Raw genomic sequence first — 20,006 nt, 5'->3', positions numbered from 1 at the left:
AAAGCAGACATTTATGTTATGTAAGGATTAATTTTTGCCAGAACCAATTGGCCAGTACAGTATAGACCAGGGTTCACAGTCCGAAAATTGCAGGCAAACTCTTTCATTTACAGTATTTTCTTATTTCTTTTACAAGAATTGAATATGATTTACCACATGGCTACCACAGACTGAATCTCTGATCCAAAAACAACAACAGCAGCTTAGATTTGAAATATTTTTCTGAATGCCACGCTGAAACGTATCCAGAAGCATGCTGAGTACCTACTCACAATTTGCTGTAGATATTGGTTGTGTTTGTTTGCAAGATTTCATCAGAGGTCTGAAGCTGCTCATAGATGCTCCTCTGGCTTTATGGGGAGATCTCCTCTAAACCCTCCACAACCCTCTCATTTTCTACACCCTATCCCCCGCCCCCCTCTCATATATTCTTAGGAGACAGGTGTCTGTGCTGCTCATTTTATCTAAAGCATTCGCAAAACAAACTTTGTGGCCCTGCAAAGAAAAAACTCAAGCAGCAAAAACATTAACCGATCAACTAAAATAAGCTGCACACAGCCACAAGAAGCCATCATTTCAAAGACACTGTATAGTAGCAATAATTCAAAATGAAAGCGTTTGAAACATATTCAGAGCAGTAAATATTATGCAGGATTTATAATGGAGTTAAACAAGATACTCACACACGACATTACCCTCTATAAATAGACAGTATTCACAAAAACATGTACACGTCTGAAGCCAGACCCTGTTGGAGCAGTTTGGAGCACAAGTTGCTGTGGTTTCTGTGCATTGTCTTGCTTGTAGTGCTGAAAATACCCACCAGTCAGCTGGAGAACAGAGAGAGAGAAAGAGAGAGAGAGTAGCTGTCTGTGGTTAATATGAGCCTGTTAACACCTCCTGGCATGACAAGTAGTGTAAAAATAAGGTTCACGTTCACCTGATCCTCAATGGTCTTGTCCACTGTTCCACACCCCATGGTTTCGTCCTCTGGTTTACGTACCATTTCCTTTAGTCCACTGATCCACGGTCCTCTGCTCCAGTCCTGGTCCACCACCAGTGGACTATCATTACAAACTAAATGCAGGTCTGTATTCCAAGTCCCATTCTGTTACATACCCTGATTCATTTGGAAATGCACCGCATTATGCACTGTAAAAAATATTGGGTAACACTTTACAATACGGGTGCACTAACATGCATTAATTCATGCTTAACTAATGCACAGATAATCATGAGTTAATGTATAACTAATGAAGAACTAAACCGTTAATTAACGATTACTGCATCAGCAACTAATAAAGAGTCAATGTGATGAATAGATTAAGTAATACATGAATTGCCATTAATCCAATGTGTCATTGTGTATTAATTCCTTAACAACATATTTTATTAACTAATAGTGTAAATTAATGTGTTAATTACCACAATTAGTCAAAGCTATGCACTTCAAACTTCCAGTTGTCTGCTTTAATTAATCATTAGCTAATGATTTGCAAACGTATCATTATGTTATGACTTTACTTGTTGGGGCACATCATTATTAACTAGTCATTTAGTAATTTGCACATGAATTTGCACTAACAATGAAGTAATTAATCATGTATTAATGCATATTAGTGTACCTGTCCAACCCGAATTTTACGAGATGGCTAATTCGTAACAATCTGTACGACCTCACTCGTACGAATTAGTACGATTTAGCTAAATCGTACATATTTTACGAATTAGCCAATTCGTATGAATTCGTACGAATGACCTACCCCTGACCCCGCCCCTAAACATAACCGTCACGTGGGTTTAGATAAATCGTACAAATTTGTACGAGTGAGGTCGTATGAATTAGTACGAATTAGCCACTTTTGAATCACTCGTACGAATTCGTACGAATTGGTCGTGAGATAGGGTAGACCTGTCATATTATCTGGAAGTTGAAATACAAGGCTTTGGCTCATTCTGGTAATTAACATATTAATTAACACTATTAGTTAAAAATATTAGTTGTAATGGAATTAATCCACAATTACATATTTAATTAAAAAAAAATTCATGTATGAACTAATACATTAACCTTACAGACTCTTAATTGGTGGTAATCATTAATGAATAGCTTAGATAATCATTAGTTAGACATTAATTCAGTATTATCCGTGCATTAGTTAAGCATGAATTAATGCTTATTAGTGCAGCCGTATTGTAAAGTGTTACCAAATATTGTTGGTTTAAATAAAAAAATAAAAAAAGTAACCTGGTTGCCTTAAAATTTTAAGTTCATTGAAATGGAAAAATTGAGTTAATACAACGAAGGAGATTGATTTAATCATCAGAAACTCAAAATATTATGTTATCTGAACTACATAAATTATCTAAGTTGATTTGACAAAAGAAAAAAAAATTGTGATTACAAATCTTAAACATATTTTTTTTACAGTGTATATACCGTTCATTTTAATTGCAGTCCAAGTCAGCATTATTAAATGCGTTTACTATTTCAATCTGATGATTATAAACCCTGATGATGAATAATATGTCTCTAGAGCTTTAATGAATGGAGGTCATCCTTGTCTACATGGGTTTTCTTCCTTCTTTCCTCAAGTATTCTCCCCTGGGCTTTTTACTCTTAATGACATGCCTCAAAATGGCATCACGGGTCATTAATAGATCCCTGCTATTCTCAGGCTGCCAACTGCCAAACTGGTAATGCAGTTTGACTGTTACAAATCAAAAGCAATTATGTGGTGGGGAAGAAAGCAGCTGAGGCATTTCTCACAAGCCACATGATAAATGAATGAGGAGTTCATTAGCAATGAGAAGGATTCAATAGGCCTTGAGAAGCCTGTTTGTCTTCCATTAAAGGTCAATTGAGCTTTACCTTGGCCTTAATAACATCAGCTGTTAATGCTTTGCTTCTGTTCTCTGCTAAAATGTCATTGTACTAAGAGGAATGTGTCTACAAAAGTCTTTAAACTCAATTTATAAAATGAAATGTTTTGACTGAAACAGCCATTAAACATTGCCTTCTATATTAATCCACCAAGCTGGTACGCTTGTAATTAAAGGCTAATGATGATGCTCCTTTCAGCAGATATGAACCTTCTGGCAAGGTTCTCTCAAAGTTATTAACAAACATTCTTAAACTAACATTAAAAGAATACTCTTTAATAGTGTTCTCAAAAACTTTTTTTACACATCGTTCGTGATTTTTTTTTTTCTGAAATGTTTAGTTCATCTAACATTTAAATATTACTTCAGAGAACACTCAAAAGTAATATTCCCATAAGGTTTTCAGAATGATAAAATGGAATGTTTCTTTAATATATCCAATAACGTTTTTATACATAAAACGTTTTGAAAGTTCCGAAAAAAAAAAAAAAAGAAAATAATGGGAACATTAGTAAAATATTACAAAATCATATTTCTGTTTGCTGGGTTGGGTTTTCTTCAAACATTACAATCGCTGTTACAGCATTTTTATATACGTGATTTTATCACGTATAGGCCAGGGATATACTGTACATGGGGTATATTTTATCATGTATACACAATTTCTATACATTTTTTATATGATTATTACAACTTTTATAACGCTATATATGTGTATGCATTGCATAAGCCCACTGCATACTGTTAGATGTCATTGATTTACATTACCAGATATCAAGTTGCAGCAAACTGCGTATTTTTGTTCACTTTGGGCTGAATAACACACACACACACACACACATATATATATACACACATATATATATATATATATATATATATACAGTATATAAATAACATATTGGGCTCACTGACATATATGAGCCATAAAAGTCTGAAGTATTAAACGTTTAGAGGTTCAATAATTTGTCCATTAAAACAAAACATTTTAGATTTTTTCCTGACCATGTCAGGCTTTTCTAGGTTAACAACACGATTAAAACAATTTGTCAATAAATGGATTCCAGACGGTTTGTAATCATAGATGACAGCTTTCACACAGGCAGCAGAAATCTTGATGTGTGTCATCACAGTCTTTTCTCTGACAGATTGAAGAGACTGCATGAGGATAAATATACAGTGTCTGTCGCGGTCCTGCAGACGCTGGTTTTAGAACAGACAGATGCGCATTTCCCGGCTAGAGTGAATCCTGAGTGACAGCAGCACACATAGAAAGCCCTTATAAGGTAAACCTCCTTTACTGTCTGTCCTGTAGGATGTGATGCCAAAATCGGTTTTACAGCAATCTAAGAATTTCATTCAACTTAAAGGCACACTATGCAGGAATACCGTTTTTGTCAAACAGCGACCCCTAGAGTCGCTGTGGGGAACTTGCATTTAATGTTACTGTTGTAAATACCACTCATGCAGAGCCTCTCTGCACTCACAGCCTGATACCCATTTGAAGCTGTTATAGTAACGTATAAATCTTGCATAGTGTGCATTTTTTTTTGCATTAAATAAGATATCTAGCGCTAAAATGTGTTTTTGAACTCAAGCTGAGCGCTCGTGTCCACTGCTATCAGTGTCATGGATAAATAGTGTCTCTTGTGGCGGCACGCGCACAAAATTTTCACTCGGACACGCTCTTCAATCTATCGCAGTTGTGGTGGCTCTCTAATCATTCCGGTGAAATCACAAAATAAAATGCACAAAAACGTGTCCCTGCTTGATATAGACTGTAACCACTGATGAACATATTCAGTATTTGATGAATTAATTTCAAAGTGAATTAAAGCTGCAAGCAGCGATGGGCGGGCCCTCGCACCTGTAGCACGTCGGGGTCTGAGGCGGCCGCGTTGCATTTTCTGCAGCTCAGCCAGTGCGGCTGTGTATTTACTACGCTGCTTCGTTAAAGGTCACTTCCTGTTGCCAGCAGGTGGCACTATGACTGTGGGTGAATGTCGGAATGTAGATTTGTTCAGGGTGGGACTCTTGTCAAAGGTGTAAAATTTCATGCATATCTGGGCTTTTACAGCCAAGTTACTACAACTTCCTGTTTCAAGGCGAATCATCGACGACACGGACACGCCCATCGACGAAAACCCGCAGATAGCACAACTTTACATCGTCAATGCCTTTAGAAGGCACAGCAGAAATGTGAAGTCGATCCGACTAAAGCCCTAGGAGGAGTTAGTTAAAGTACGTAATGAGTAAATCATCAAAAAATGGCGGTAAAATTAGAAATGGCCGACTTCCTGTTGAGTTTAAGGCATCGCTCCAGGAGACTTTTCTGTGCGTCTATCCATGGTAGATGTACCACAGAAATTGCTTACATGTCGGTCAAACATGCGGCGGGGGCTGCTTTGTTAAAGGCCACTTCCTGTTGCCAGCAGGTGGCGCTATGACTGTGGGTGAATGTCGGCATGTAGATTTGTTCAGGGCGGGACTCTTGTCAAATATGTAAAATTTCGTGCAGATCTGGGCATTTACAGCCAAGTTACTACAACTTCCTGTTTCATGGCGAATCATCAACGCTTCGGACACGCCCATCGACGAAAATGCGCAGATAGCACAACTTTACATCGTCAATGCCTTTAGAAGGCACAGCAGAAATGTGAAGTCGGTCCGACTAAATCCCTAGGAGGAGTTCGTTAAAGTACGGATTGTGTAAATCGTCCAAAAATGGCCTCCAAATTCAAAATGGTGGACTTCCTGTCAAGTTTAGGGCATCGCTCCAAGAGGCTGTTTTGTGCGTCTGGTCATAGTAGATGTACCACAGAAGTTTCGTACATGTCGGTCAAACAAGCGGCGGGGGCTTCTTCGTTTAAGGTCACTTCCTGTTGCCACTAGGTGGCGCTATGACTGTGGGTGAATGTCGGCATGTAGATTTGTTCAGGGTGGGACTCTTGTCAAATGTGTAAAATTTCGTGCAGATCTGGGCATTTACAGCCAAGTTACAACAACTTCCTGTTTCATGGCGAATCATTGACGCCACGGACACGCCCATCGACGAAAACACGCAGATAGCACAACTTTACATCGTCAATGCCTTTAGAAGGTACAGCAGAAATTTGAAGTTGATCCGACTAATTCCCTAGGAGGAGTTCGTTAAAGTACGGAGTGTGTAAATCGTCCCAAATCGGTCGCCAAATTCAAAATGGCGGACTTCCTGTCGAGTTTAGGGTATGGGTTCTTGAGGCTTTTTTGTACGTCTGGTCATGGTAGATGTACCACAGAAATTTCGTACATGTCGGTCAAACATATGGCGGGGGCTGCTACGTTAAAGGTCACTTCTTGTTGCCAGCAGGTGGCGCTATGACTTAGGGTGAATGTCGGCATGTAGATTTGTTCAGGGCAGGACTCTAGTCAAATGTGTAAAATTTTGTGCAGGTCTGGGCATTTACAGCCAAGTTATTACAACTTCCTGTTTCATGGCGAATCTTCGACGCCACGGACACGCCCATCGACGAAAACGCGCAGATAGCACAACTTTACATCGTCAATGCCTTTAGAAGGCACAGCAGAAATTTTAAGTCCATCTGACTAAATCCCTAGGAGGAGTTCGTTAAAGTACGGAGTCTGTAAATCGTCCAAAAATGGCCGCCAAATTCAAAATGGCGGACATCCTGTCGAGTTTAGGGTATGGGTTCTTGAGGCGTTTTTTGTGCGTCTTGATATGATACACGTCCCCACCAAATTTCGTGCATGTAGGTTGAACGTGGACGAGGGGCTAATTTTTTCCAATTTTCTAGGTGGCGCTATCGTGCCATTTTGCCCCGCCCATCCGCGAAACCCACAAAATACGAAATTTTTCACCAGTCCTGACATGCGTGCCAAATTTGGTAAGTTTTTGAGCATGTTGCGGCCCCGAAAATGGCACTTACTTTGCAGAAAAAAAAATAAAATAAATAATTAAAGCTGCAAGCAGCGATGGGCGGGCCCTCGCACCTGTAGCACGTCGGGGTGTGAGGCAGCCGCATTGCATATTCTGCAGCTCAGCCAGTGCCGCTGTGCATTTGCTCTGCTTCGTTAAAGGTCACTTCCTGTTGCCAGCAGGTGGCGCTATGACTATGGGTGAATGTCTGCATGTAGATTTGTTCAGGGCAGGACTCTTGTCAAATGTGTAAAATTTCATGCAGATCTGGGCATTTACAGCCAAGTTACTACAACTTCCTGTTTAATGGCGAATCATTGACGCCACGGACACACCCATCGACGAAAACGCGCAGATAGCACAACTTTACATCGTCAATGCCTTTAGAAGGCACAGCAGAAATGTGAAGTCGATCCGACTAAGTCCCTAGGAGGAGTTAGTTAAAGTACGTAATGAGTAAATCATCCAAAAATGTCGGTAAAATTAGAAATGGCCGATTTCCTGTTGAGTTTAGGGCATCGCTCCAAGAGACTTTTCTGTGCGTCTGGATATGTTAGTTGTACCACAAAAATTTCGTACATGTCGGTCAAACATGCGGCGGGGGCTGCTTCGTTAAAGGTCACTTCCTGTTGCCACTAGGTGGCGCTATGACTGTGGGTGAATGTCGGCATGTAGATTTGTTCAGGACGGGACTCTTGTCAAATATGTAAAATTTTGTGCAGATCTGGGCATTTACAGCCAAGTTACAACAACTTCCTGTTTCATGGCGAATCATCGACGCCACGGACACGCCCATGGACGAAAACGCACAGATAGCACAACTTTACATCGTCAATGCCTTTAGAAGGCACAGCAGAAATGTGATGTCGATCCGACTAAAGCCCTAGGAGGAGTTAGTTAAAGTACGTAATGAGTAAATCATCCAAAAATGGCGGTAAAATTAGAAATGGCTGACTTCCTGTTGAGTTTAGGGCATCGCTCCAAGAGACTTTTCTGTGCGTCTGGATATGTTAGTTGTACCACAAAAATTTCGTACATGTCGGTCAAACATGCGACGGGGGCTGCTTCGTTAAAAGTCACTTCCTCTTGCCACTAGGTGGCGCTATGAATGTGGGTGAATGTCGGCATGTAGATTTGTTCAGGGCGCGACTCTTGTCAAATGTGTAAAATTTCGTGAAGATCTGGGCATTTACAGCCAAGTTACTACAACTTCCTGTTTCATTGCGAATCATCGACGCCACGGACACGCCCATCGACGAAAACGCGCAGATAGCACAACTTTACATCGTCAATGCCTTTAGAAGGTACAGCAGAAATTTTAAGTTGATCCGACTAAATCCCTAGGAGGATTTCGTTAAAGTACAGAGTGTGTAAATCGTCCCAAATCGGTCGCCAAATTCAAAATGGCGGACTTCCTGTCGAGTTTAGGGTATGGGTTCTTGAGGCTTTTTTGTGCGTCTGGTCATGGTAGATGTACCACAGAAATTTCGTACATGTCGGTCAACCAAGCGGCGGGGGCTGCTTCGTTAAAGGCCACTTCCTGTTGCCAGCAGGTGGCGCTATGGCTGTGGGTGAATGTCGGCATGTAGATTTGTTCAGGGCGGGACTCTTGTCAACTGTGTAAAATTTCGTGCAGATCTGGGCATTTACAGCCAAGTTACTACAACTTCCTGTATCATGGCGAATCTTCGACGCCACGGACACGCCCATCGACGAAAACGCGCAGATAGCACAACTTTACATCGTCAATGCCTTTAGAAGGCACAGCAGAAATTTTAAGTTGATCCGACTAAATCCCTAGGAGGAGTTCGTTAAAGTACGGAGTCTGTAAATCGTCCAAAAATGGCCGCCAAATTCAAAATGGCGGACCTCCTGTCGAGTTTAGGGTATGGGTTCTTGAGGCTTTTTTGTGCGTCTTGATATGATACACGTCCCCACCAAATTTCGTGCATGTAGGTTGAACGTGGACGAGGGGCTAATTTTTTCCAATTTTCTAGGTGGCGCTAGCGTGCCATTTTGCCCCGCCCATCCGCGAAACCCACAAAATCCGAAATTTTTCACCAGTCCTGACATGCGTGCCAAATTTGGTGAGTTTTTGAGCATGTTGCGGCCCCGAAAATGGCACTTACTTTGCAGAAAAAAGAAAAAAAAAAAAATAACCCTAACAGTTTCAATAGGGTCCTCGCACTGTTAGTGCTCGGGCCCTAATAATCCTAACAGTTTCAATAGGGTCCTCGCACTGTTAGTGCTCGGGCCCTAACTATCCCTTTAACAGGGTTTAGAACTAGAATGACAGAATTTGTTCTTTTAATACAAATTTGTCTTAAAATGTAAGACAAACTTTCTCTACAGTTTGTTACAGAACAGCTGCAACTTCTGAAACATTTTATGAGTTATAGCAACATTTTATTTACAATACAAATGCACAGGTAAAAGAACATCAGATGGTAGAAAGAATTTACAATCGCTTCAAACAGGCCAACGCATCCTGTGCAAGACTCACAAGATAATCTAGTGTATCACAGCCACACATACGTATAAAACACCAAGCACAACAGTGAACTACAGCAAAAATAAGACCAGTATATCTGCATGAATGCTTATTAAGAGATCTGAACAAACATTTTGTTGACAATTGCAGTCAGATCGCTACAAGATATATATAAAAAAAGTTAGTTTTTCATTTTTGGGGTGGATCATAATTACCAAACTTGGTCTGTACATCAATCGAAACACAAAATAAATAAATAAATACATAAAAATCAATAAGAAAGTAAAACGTGGGAGCAATGCACTGTACGACAGTTATCGCAGCAGCTGAATTTAGTTCACCTTAAAATGTGCATTCAGTGTTCAGAAAACGTAAAGTAAAAAAGGAGAATTAAAGTTAGTCATGATCTGATCGACAAAACAAATCGAGCATTAAGAGTGAGACACCAGTTGGGAAATGAATTTGTAAAAAAAGCAATACAAATAAACTGTGAAAATTATGGAAGCTCATTTTCACCACTGATTTAAAAAAAAAAAAAAAAACATGAAAAAAAGTAATTGCGACTTTTTATCTCGCAAATCTGAATTTTTTTCCTCAGAATTGTAATATAAACTAGCAATTGGAGTTATAAAGCCAAAATTGTGAGATATAAACTCGAAATTGCGAGAGAAAAAAATGTGAGTCTATTTCTTAGGATTGCACCTTTATTTCTCACAATTCTGACTAAATAACTTGAAATTGTACATTTATATCACTATTCTGGCTTAATAACTTGAAATTGTATGTTTATATCACAATTCTGGCTTTTTTTCCCGCTCAAAATATTGAGATTTGCAAGTTACTAAAGGAGTAGTTCAAGATGTCCATGTCATTCTTTCTTCAGTCGAAAAGAAATGAAGATTTTTGATGAAAACATTCTCCATATAATGGACTTCAATGGGAACCAAACGGTTCAAGATCGAAAAGACAGTTTCAGTGCAAACTGCTCAAAGGGCTTTAAATGATTCCAGACGATGAATAAGGGTCTTATCAAGCGAAACGATCGCTCATTTAATAAATAAATAACAAACTTTAAGTTTTATATGCTCAAATGCTCGCCTTGCTCTGTTCTGTGATGCACGTTCGTGACTCTCCTGTTCAAACTCGTTTATCAAAATTAACAAATCTTTTTTCGTGTCATTTGGTTCATTCAACGAACAAAATGAACAAATTTGACTCTGGGAAAAATTTGTTCATTTTGATGAACGAGATCGAATAGGAAAGTCACGAACGTGAATCACAGAACAGATCAAGGCGACCATTTGAGCTTATAAAACTTAAACTTTGTTATTTATTTTTTAAATGAGCGATCGTTTCGCTTGATAAGACCCTTATTCATCGTCTGGAATCGTTTAAAGCCCTTTGAACAGTTTGCAGTTTGTACTGAAACTGTCTTTTGGATCTTGAACCGTTTGGTTCCCATTGAAGTCTATTATATGGAGAAAAATCCTGGAATGTTTTCATCAAAAACCATAATTTATTTTCGACTGAAGAAAGAATGACATGGATATCTTGGATGACATGGGGGTGAGTAAATTATCAGCACAAGTTTTTTTAAAAGTGAACTACTCCTTTAAGTCCAAATTGTGAGATATAAAGTCGCAATTCTGAGAAATAAAGTCTCAATTAGCCTATTTTTCATCTTTTAAACCATTACAGAAACAAGCTTCCATAAAATAGTTGTTCAAAAGTTCATGATTGCACCAAAAAAAAGCATAAATGAAATACTTCCGTAGTAACTACCTCGGCCAAGTGTGCAGGGAGTTACCGCAGGGCAGATATACACAATTTGGGACAGGCACGCAATTATTATTTTTTACCGAAAGCCAACCTAAAACAACGAAAAGCGCACATCAACACTGAAGAAAAAACCTTAATAACTATAAACAAATGTACAACTGAGCATTGTGAAACCTCTTTAGCTAAATCAAGAGTGTTAATTGGGTTAACCTTCCATTTACACAAACATAATCGACAATAAAATGCACACGCGACATGCATGTGCCAACCTAAAATCTCTGAATTCACGTGAGTATCCATGCATGTTAATGTATATAATACTGTAGTCTATGCCACATGAAAACATCTCAATTGGTGAGGTGAGGTCCCTTAAACCAGTGTTTTTTATAAAAAAAAAAAAAAAAAAGAGGTCTATGTGAGTACTGGAGTAAAAAAAAAAAAAAAAGTAATTTAGTTGTCCTTAGAAGCCATGCTTCGTTTTGTTTTTTCCTTTTGAGCTCTTATTAAGACGCATTAAGGACATCACACCAAATGCACGAGTTAGCAGTTTCTCAAGAACTCGCCAAACAGTAAGTCGGTCTACGTACGTAAGACTTCTTCTTTTCTAAATACAGGCAAGGCGGCGCTGAAAACAGTAGTTTCGCAGGCACTGTAGCGTGTTGGCGAGTGACGGCTGTGCGGATGAAACAAAGACCCTCTACAGACCAGTAACAGTGTGTGTGTGTGTGTAACTCTCTAGGAGAGATTCACATTTCTGAATCTGGGAATGCTGTCTTTAATCATGACGATCCATCTCAAATACCCTCTGTTCTCCTTAGTGCTCTGGAGCAAGTAAGAGTTCATGCCTTTTGGCAAGGTCTCTGGTCTCACTCTGTCATTGGCTTTGTCTCTTTTACAGTCTTTTCAAGTGTCTGTCCGAGGTTACAGGTCAAAGGTCAGTGACTTTATTCTCCACAGCTGCAGCGATCTGTTGGAGCCTGTATCCCAGCTGCATCTTTTGAGCGGTGGAGTCCTCCTCTAAAGCTGTGATGATCTGAAGACACAACAAGGCATATTTTAGACATGAAGAGGACGGGCTAACTTTTTATTTCCTGATGTCTGAATCATCACACTAGCTCTAAGTTGGCTGTGTAAAATGAAATAGCATTTTCTTGTAAAACATACTTCACATCCATTCATATCCATCTGTCTGACATCTCAAAGCTTTTACAGTTTAGTTAGAAGAAAATGGCTGTGTCTGAAATCACCCCCTATTCCCTTAAACAGGGCACTAACAGCCATTTGTAGTGGTGTCCGAAAGCATAGTGGACGTTATGGAGTGCACTCATTCAATCATAATGAGTGTACACTCAACAATGTGAGAGCCGCATGCTGAATGAATTCCCGCAGATAAATCATCCATCCATCCGTTCTCTTCTGTCCTCCACTTGTTACCTGTATTATTGGCACCTGTTTGAACCCGTTATCTGTATAAAAGACACCTGTCCACAGCCTCAAACAGTCACACTCCAAACTCAACCATGGCCAAGACCAAAGAGCTGTCGAAGGACACCAGGAAGAAAATTGTAGACCTGCACCAGGCTGGGAAGAGTGAATCTACAATAGGCAAGCAGCTTGGTCTGAAAAAATCAACTGTGCAATTGTAAGAAAATGGAAGACATTCAAGACCACTGATAATCTCCCTCGATCTGGGGCTCCACGCAAGATCTCATCCCGTCGGGTCAAAATGATCATGAGAACGGTGAACAAAAAATCCCAGAACTACACGGAGGGACATGATGAATGACCTGCAGAGAGCTGGGACCAAAGTAACGAAGGCTACCATAAGTAACACACTACACCGAGAGGGACTCTAATCCTGCAGTGCCAGGCGTGTCCCCCTGCTTAAACCAGTACATGTCCAGGCCCGTTTGAAGTTTGCCAGAGAGCATATGGATGATCCAGAAGAGGACTGGGAGAATATAATTGGTAAAAACTCAACTCGTCGTGTTCGGAGGAAGAAGAATGCAAAGTTGCATCCCAAAAACACCATACCTACTGTGAAGCATGGGGGAGGAAACATCATGCTTTGGGGCTGTTTTTCTACAAAAGGGGACAGGAAAACTGATCCGTGTTGAGGGAAGAATGAACGGGGCCATGTATCGTGAGATTTTAAGCCAAAACCTCCTTCCATCAGTGAGAGTCTTGAAGATTAAACGTGGCTGGATCTTCCAGCATGACAGTGATCCCAAACACACCGCCCGGGCAACGAAGGAGTGGCTCCGTAAAAGGCATTTTAAGGTCCTGGAGTGGCCTAGCCAGACTCCAGACCTTAACGCCATAGAAAAATTGTGGAGGGAGTTGAAAGTCCGTGTTTCCCCGAAACATCACTGCTCTAGAGGAGATCTGCATGGAGGAATGGGCCAAAATACCAGCTACAGTGTGTGCAAACCTGGTGAAGACTTACAGGAAACATTTGACCTCTGTCACTGCCAACAAAGGTTATGTTACAAAGTATTGAGTTGAACTTTTGTTTGTCATGATTCTGCCTTCTTGTCTTTGATTTTCTCTAGTCGTGAGGCAGGATCATGACAGAATCATGTTTGGTGTGCAAGCGCATGGCCTGTTTGGGCCATGTGCTTGTGTTGTCTCGTTAACTTACCCCGCCCCCTTGTTATCCTAGTCTTGTGATTATTGTCTAGTCAGTTTCACCTGTCTTTGTCATTCGTGTTCCCTTTATAATCCCCTTGTGTTTGCTGTCCTGTGTCGGTTCATTGTGAAACACTGTTTGAAACCTGCTGTGTAACCTGCCGTGAGATCTGTTTATTGTTTTGTGAAGTTTGCAGTGAGTAATCCCTTGAGTTAACTGTTAATCCAGAGTCTGTTCGTGTCTTAGTAGTGTTCCTGTCTTGACCTCAGTTTAAGTCTAGTGGTTGTTACAGTCTTGTTTTGCCCCCTCGTGGGCTTTGTTTTCCCCTTTTTTGTCTTGAATAAATTCTGTGTTGAGCAATCAGTCTGCTTTTGGGTTCGTCTATCCTCCCATCCCATAACAGAATGAACCGACCAAAGCAGAAACCAGCAGACTGTTTGTCTTCACCTGGAGATCAGCAATTGGATCTTCTAGAAGGTTGGTGGCTCAAGACCATTTCTGACTCGAGAGGGGGCAAGCTCCCAATTCCCCCTCAGGGTGAGCTGCTGTTGAAGGAATATGCTGAAGTCACTGAAAGGAGGAGGTTTTTCTTACCTGACATCCTCCTAAATCGCTACTTCATAGCTGGCCTCAACGTTTCCCCACCTCTGGCTGAACGAGAGAGACTGGTTCATCGCCCATTCCGGGACATGGTGGATTGTCTTTGTCTAGAGGAGCCGCAGGGTCCCACCACCTTGTCACCACCTGCCAGGCTGCCAGTGATCCCGGAGGGTCACATTTTAGCCGTGGTTACGCAGGGGAACCAGGCTCACTCCACTTCGGCTCCCGACGCATCAGCTGCACCCGCAAGTCTCCGTGGCAAGCGAGAGAGACGGCTGTCGTGGGAGTCTACTTCGGAGTCCTCTTCAACTGAGACCACACTTCCTGCCGTGCTTCCCCAACCGGTCACAAGCCTGGCTATGTCCTCTGCTCCACGACCCAGGAAGAAGAAGAGGAAGAAGGGAGCCTCTGGTCCTCTGTCTCTGTCTCTCCCAGAGCCCGCTCCAGCAGGCGCCGTCCCAGAGCCCGCTCCAGCAGGCGCCGTCCCAGAGCCCACTCCAGCAGGCGCCGTCCCAGAGCCCGCTCCAGCAGGCGCCGTCCCAGAGCCCACTGCGGAGAGAGTTGCGGCCGATCTAGCCGCAAGAGAGATTCTGCAGTCGGTTTCTGCTCGTCAGGAGATGCCCATCTCTCTGGCTGCCAAGACCCTGTCTGACTATTTGTCCAGTCTGATCAAGATCCTCGAAGTGCCTGTCCTGTCTTGTCCCGAGCCCACTGTGTCTGTAAGCGCTGTCCCTGAACCCGCTGCTGTAAGCGCTGTCCCTGAACCTGTGTCTGTAAGCGCTGTCCCTGAACCTGTGTCTGTAAGCGCTGTCCCTGAACCTGTGTCTGTAATTGCTGTATCTGAACCCGCTGCTGTAAGCGCTGTCCCTGAACCTGTGTCTGTAAGCGCTGTCCCTGAACCTGTGTCTGTAAGTGCTGTCCCTGAACCTATGTCTGTAGGCGCTGTCCCTGAACCTGCAGCGGAGAACACCACTCCCAAGTCGGAGAGGTTGATCGTCGGATCAGAGTCACCTTCGGTGAGCTCTGTCCCAGTTTTCCCTCTGCGATCTCCTACCACACCCCCCGTCATGAGTCCAGCTTCGTGTCCATCGTTCGCTGTACCCCCAGTTGCTATCCCTGTTGTGACTTCCACTGTTCCCAAGACCTCGTGTGTTTCCCCGGTCAGTCCTGTCTGCGCTCAACCCCGGTCCCGGATTGTTTCCCCATTTGTCCCTGTCCCCACGGTCCCTGGACTTCCGTTTGTTTCCCCTGTCTCCCCTGTCATGGCTCAACCCCGGACTGTTTTTTCCTTGTCCCATACCACTCCTCCCAAGCCCGCTCGGTCCTCTCATCCTAAGTCCACTCCCTGTGGTCCCAGGACCCCTGTCCCGCCCACCCACCCTGGACAGTCGCTCAAAGACTCTGTGCTTCCTCCACCTCCTCTGCCTTGTATGTTGATTTTGATGTTTCACCCCAATCCTGTCGTTGTGTATTTTTGTATGCCTTTGTTAGTTTTTGCTATGTACTGTTGGTTTGTGTCTTTGTCACAGTCTGTCATGTCCCGTGTTTAATGTCCCCTTGAGGAGCGTCTGGAAGCCGCTCCTTAAGGTGGGGGTTCTGTCATGATTCTGCCTTCTTGTCTTTGATTTTCTCTAGTCGTGAGGCAGGATCATGACAGAATCATGTTTGGTGTGCAAGCGCATGGCCTGTTTGGGCCATGTGCTTGTGTTGTCTCGTTAACTTACCCCGCCCCCTTGTTATCCTAGTCTTGTGATTATTGTCTAGTCAGTTTCACCTGTCTTTGTCATTCGTGTTCCCTTTATAATCCCCTTGTGTTTGCTGTCCTGTGTCGGTTCATTGTGAAACACTGTTTGAAACCTGCTGTGTAACCTGCCGTGAGATCTGTTTATTGTTTTGTGAAGTTTGCAGTGAGTAATCCCTTGAGTTAACTGTTAATCCAGAGTCTGTTCGTGTCTTAGTAGTGTTCCTGTCTTGACCTCAGTTTAAGTCTAGTGGTTGTTACAGTCTTGTTTTGCCCCCTCGTGGGCTTTGTTTTCCCCTTTTTTGTCTTGAATAAATTCTGTGTTGAGCAATCAGTCTGCTTTTGGGTTCGTCTATCCTCCCATCCCATAACATTGTTATAGACCAAAAACTTATTTTCCAGCATGATTTACAAATAAATTCTTTAAAAATCTTAAATTTAAACTTATTTTTTGAACTTAAATTTAAACTTAAACTTATTTTCTCATTTTGTCTATCATAGTTAAATTTTACCTACGATGAAAATTACAGACCAATCTCATTCTAAGTAGGAGAACTTGCACAATCAGTGCCTGACAAAATACTTTTTGGCCCCACTGTATATATAAACAAACACATATTGTGTGTATATGGTAACACCTATATAATATATATATATATATATATATATATATACAATTCTCAGTATTTACTAGTGTCTGTTTATTAGTACTAATAAAGCAAATATTAATGCCTTATTCTGCATGACCATATTCTACTTCCCATAATCCTAAACAATATTAAAACTTAACAACTACCTTACTAGCTATTAATAAGCAGTCATCAGGAGTTTATTAAGGCAAAGGTCCTTGTTAATAGTTTTTTAGTAAGAATTGGGTCTTAATCTAAAGTGTGACTATATAAGAGAGAGCGAGAGAGAGAGAGAGGGAATAGATTGAAAGTCTCACCTGATCATAGTATTTGTTGATATACTTGTACAATTCATGCAATGCCACTAGATGATTGACTTCATTAGAGTAGTTCTGCAAGGGAAGCACAGCAGATTATCATTGATTATTCATGTCAAGATTCAACATTTTACATGTATTCTTTTCTATGTTTATCAAATTTCATTAAGTTTGAACTTTGCATTCAGCAGATATCAATACACTAGTAAAAAAACTAGTCGGGTTTTTTTAGAATTCAAAATGGCAGAACAGTTTTACACAGAAATAAAATGGGAAATATATATTTTGTAGTGCATACATAAACTTAATTATACTTGTTTACATTTTCAACATTCTTTAGTGTCCATTGTAGTCCTGAGTTTTATTGCATGAACGTAAATAATTCCCGCCCAAGGTATAAACATGACGAGGCCTGGATGCCTGTGTTGAAACTCGCTGTTATGGTAAGGGGGAATGACATTTTCGAAACACGCTCGAAACGGTTAACCAATCACGACACACTGATCCAACCGGCCAATCAGAGCACATTGTGCTTTTCAGAAGGAGGAACTTCATAGAGGCAGGAACTAAAAAGAGCGTTACTGACAGACTGGGGAAAATAATGTCTTTTTTGTCCATTCAAGCATTAAAACCTATTCTAGTAGAGCCCAAAAACATAATAGGTCCTCTTTAAAACATTCTCAGCTTTACAAAGGATCACAACACTCACAAAAGGCAAATATGGCAACCTGAGTATCTCAGCGGAGGTAAAAAAATCCTACTACTTACCCTAGAAAGTTCAGCAAGAGAAGAGTTCATCTCCTGATCACTGACAGGGATGGTCTGTCTTATATCTGAATAATATCTAATCAAATACAATCATCAAAGTAGTGTAAGATAGTGTAAATAAATGTCATTATACATGAATTAAGCATTAATTTGCATCAAACTCACCTCTCGACCATTTGTTTATATCGCGGGATGTCTCGAGCGTACAGGAGCTTGTTGATGGGGGAATCCTGTTTGTACAAGACATAGAACCATACTTCATTAGCAGCTGGTCTTCATATCTGGCTTTTTTCCCACAATCCATCTTGTCCTGCTTCATTCACACTTACCCTGCCCAGTTTGTGGTCGGCTATAGTGCAGGAGTCCATGAAGGTCTGAGCAATGACTGACAGCACTGCATCTACATTGTCAGAGGCCTGGACATCGAAGATGAACTGAGGGTTCTTCAGGATATTGATCCAGAATCTTAGCGGCAAGCTACAGAAAGCCAAAATACAAGATATGACCTAATTACACATAATTCTTTGCTCATACTAAAAAATAAAAAGGTTTTTTTTTTCTTTACCAACCTGTTTGTTTTCCATATGTGGATTGTCTCTGGGTCTGTAATGTTGTGCTGTGTGGCCTGGTCATCCAACAGATCGAAGAAATATTTCACGGCCATGGGAACCGGCTGACTGGTGCTCAGAATCACAGTGAACAGATCGTCCACGAACTTCTGCAGCGTCCCCTAAAACACAGAGTAAACACAAGTGTTGCAGTGCTCCATCTGCCCCTATTGCCAGTGGACTGTGAGGCGTCTGTGTGCGGTACCTTTACAGACAGCAGGCGTGTGAGGTAGATCTCCGGGATGGCCTTGGCTCTCTCGCGCTCTTTGTCTCTCAGGCTGCCTCGTCTATGCTTGGGTAGCTCCGCCTCTTCGTTTGCCTTCACCAAGTGCCACTGCTTCACTCCCCCTTCGTCTCCATCATCCAACATCGGGGTCTCTGGGAGAGGAAAGAAAGCATGTGAGGACATGTGAGAAAGCGCTGTGACCAAATGGTTTTTTTCTAATTACTTTGGTTTGGTTTATGTGTTACATTCACAAAATTTACAAAAGTTTTTGAAAAGTCTCTAATGCTCACCATTGCTGGATTGATTTGATCAAAAATAGAGTAGAATACATGTGTTTTAATAATAACTCATTTCTGCTATTGGATAATCCACTGAAATTTTGCTGATAATTTACTCACCCCCATGTCATCAAAGATGTCCATGTCATTCTTTCTTCAGTCGAAAAGAAATGAAGGTTTTTGATGAAAACATTCCAGGATTTCTCTCCATATAATGGACTTCAATGGGAACCAAACGGTTCAAGGTCCAAAAGACACTTTCAGTGCAAACTGCAAACTGTTCAAAGGGGCTTTAAACGATTCCAGACGATGAATAAGGGTCTTATCAAGCGAAACGATCGCTCATTTAAAAAAAAAAAAAGAAGCAAAGTTTAGGTTTTATAAGCTCAAATGCTCGCCTTGCTCTGTTCTGTGACGCACGTTTTTGACTCTCCTGTTTGAACTCGTTCATCAAAATGAATGAATCTTTTTTCCTGTCATTTGGTTCATTCAATGAACAAAACGAACGAATTGACTCGTAAAAAAGATTCGTTCATCTTGATGATTCGTTTCATTTTTTTTTTTTAAATGAGTGATCGTTTCGCTTGATAAGACCCTTATTCATCGTCTGGAATCGTTTAAAGCCCTTTGAACAGTTTGCAGTTTGCACTGAAACTGTCTTTTGGATCTTGAACCGTTTGGTTCCCATTGATGTCCATTATATGGAGAAAAATCCTGGAATGTTTTCATCAAAAACCATAATTTATTTTCGACTGAAGAAAGAAAGACGTGGACATCTTGGATGACATGGGGGTGAGTAAATTATCAGCAAAAGTTTTTTTCAAAAGTGAACTACTCCTTTAAATATTAATTAATACACACATTCAATTAAATACACATAAAAATAGATTGGATATGTTTTAATAATAGCTAATTTCTGCTACTGGAAAATCCAATGAATTAAGTATTTTACAAATAAACTAAACAGCATTACTATAATAACAAATAAATTATTAATTAACACTTCAGTTAAATAAATAACATTTGTAAAACTACTGTTGTAAAATAGGCAGTATATGCAACATCAACTAAATTCTATATTAAAGCTCAGGTAGACACTGTTTTTCATAAACATTTTTTGTTATATTAGTTCAAAGTCACA

General features: G+C 40.9%; 1 protein-coding gene across 4 annotated transcripts in view; it reads right to left on the bottom strand.

The window, feature by feature from the left end:
* Nucleotides 1-11,103: 11,103 nt before the first annotated feature.
* The window catches only part of plxnb1a (plexin b1a), an 84,870-nt gene continuing 75,967 nt past the window's right edge, over nucleotides 11,104-20,006 (bottom strand). For all 4 annotated transcript variants that reach the window (XM_039652647.2, XM_039652648.2, XM_039652649.2 and 1 more), the window contains 7 exons: nucleotides 18,567-18,739; nucleotides 18,323-18,483; nucleotides 18,083-18,230; nucleotides 17,919-17,983; nucleotides 17,754-17,829; nucleotides 16,986-17,060; nucleotides 11,104-12,102 (listed from right to left, as the gene is read on the bottom strand). In XM_039652647.2, coding sequence (XP_039508581.2) covers nucleotides 11,998-12,102; nucleotides 16,986-17,060; nucleotides 17,754-17,829; nucleotides 17,919-17,983; nucleotides 18,083-18,230; nucleotides 18,323-18,483; nucleotides 18,567-18,739 — 803 coding nt within the window. In that variant the 3' untranslated portion in view covers nucleotides 11,104-11,997. The remainder of the gene's footprint in view (nucleotides 12,103-16,985; nucleotides 17,061-17,753; nucleotides 17,830-17,918; nucleotides 17,984-18,082; nucleotides 18,231-18,322; nucleotides 18,484-18,566; nucleotides 18,740-20,006) is intronic.

The sequence above is a fragment of the Pimephales promelas genome, chromosome 20 (assembly GCF_988280905.1).
Source record: "Pimephales promelas chromosome 20, fPimPro1.hap1.1, whole genome shotgun sequence".
NCBI classification, from domain to species: Eukaryota; Metazoa; Chordata; class Actinopteri; order Cypriniformes; family Leuciscidae; genus Pimephales; species Pimephales promelas.
This window is presented reverse-complemented; position numbering and strand designations above follow the sequence as displayed.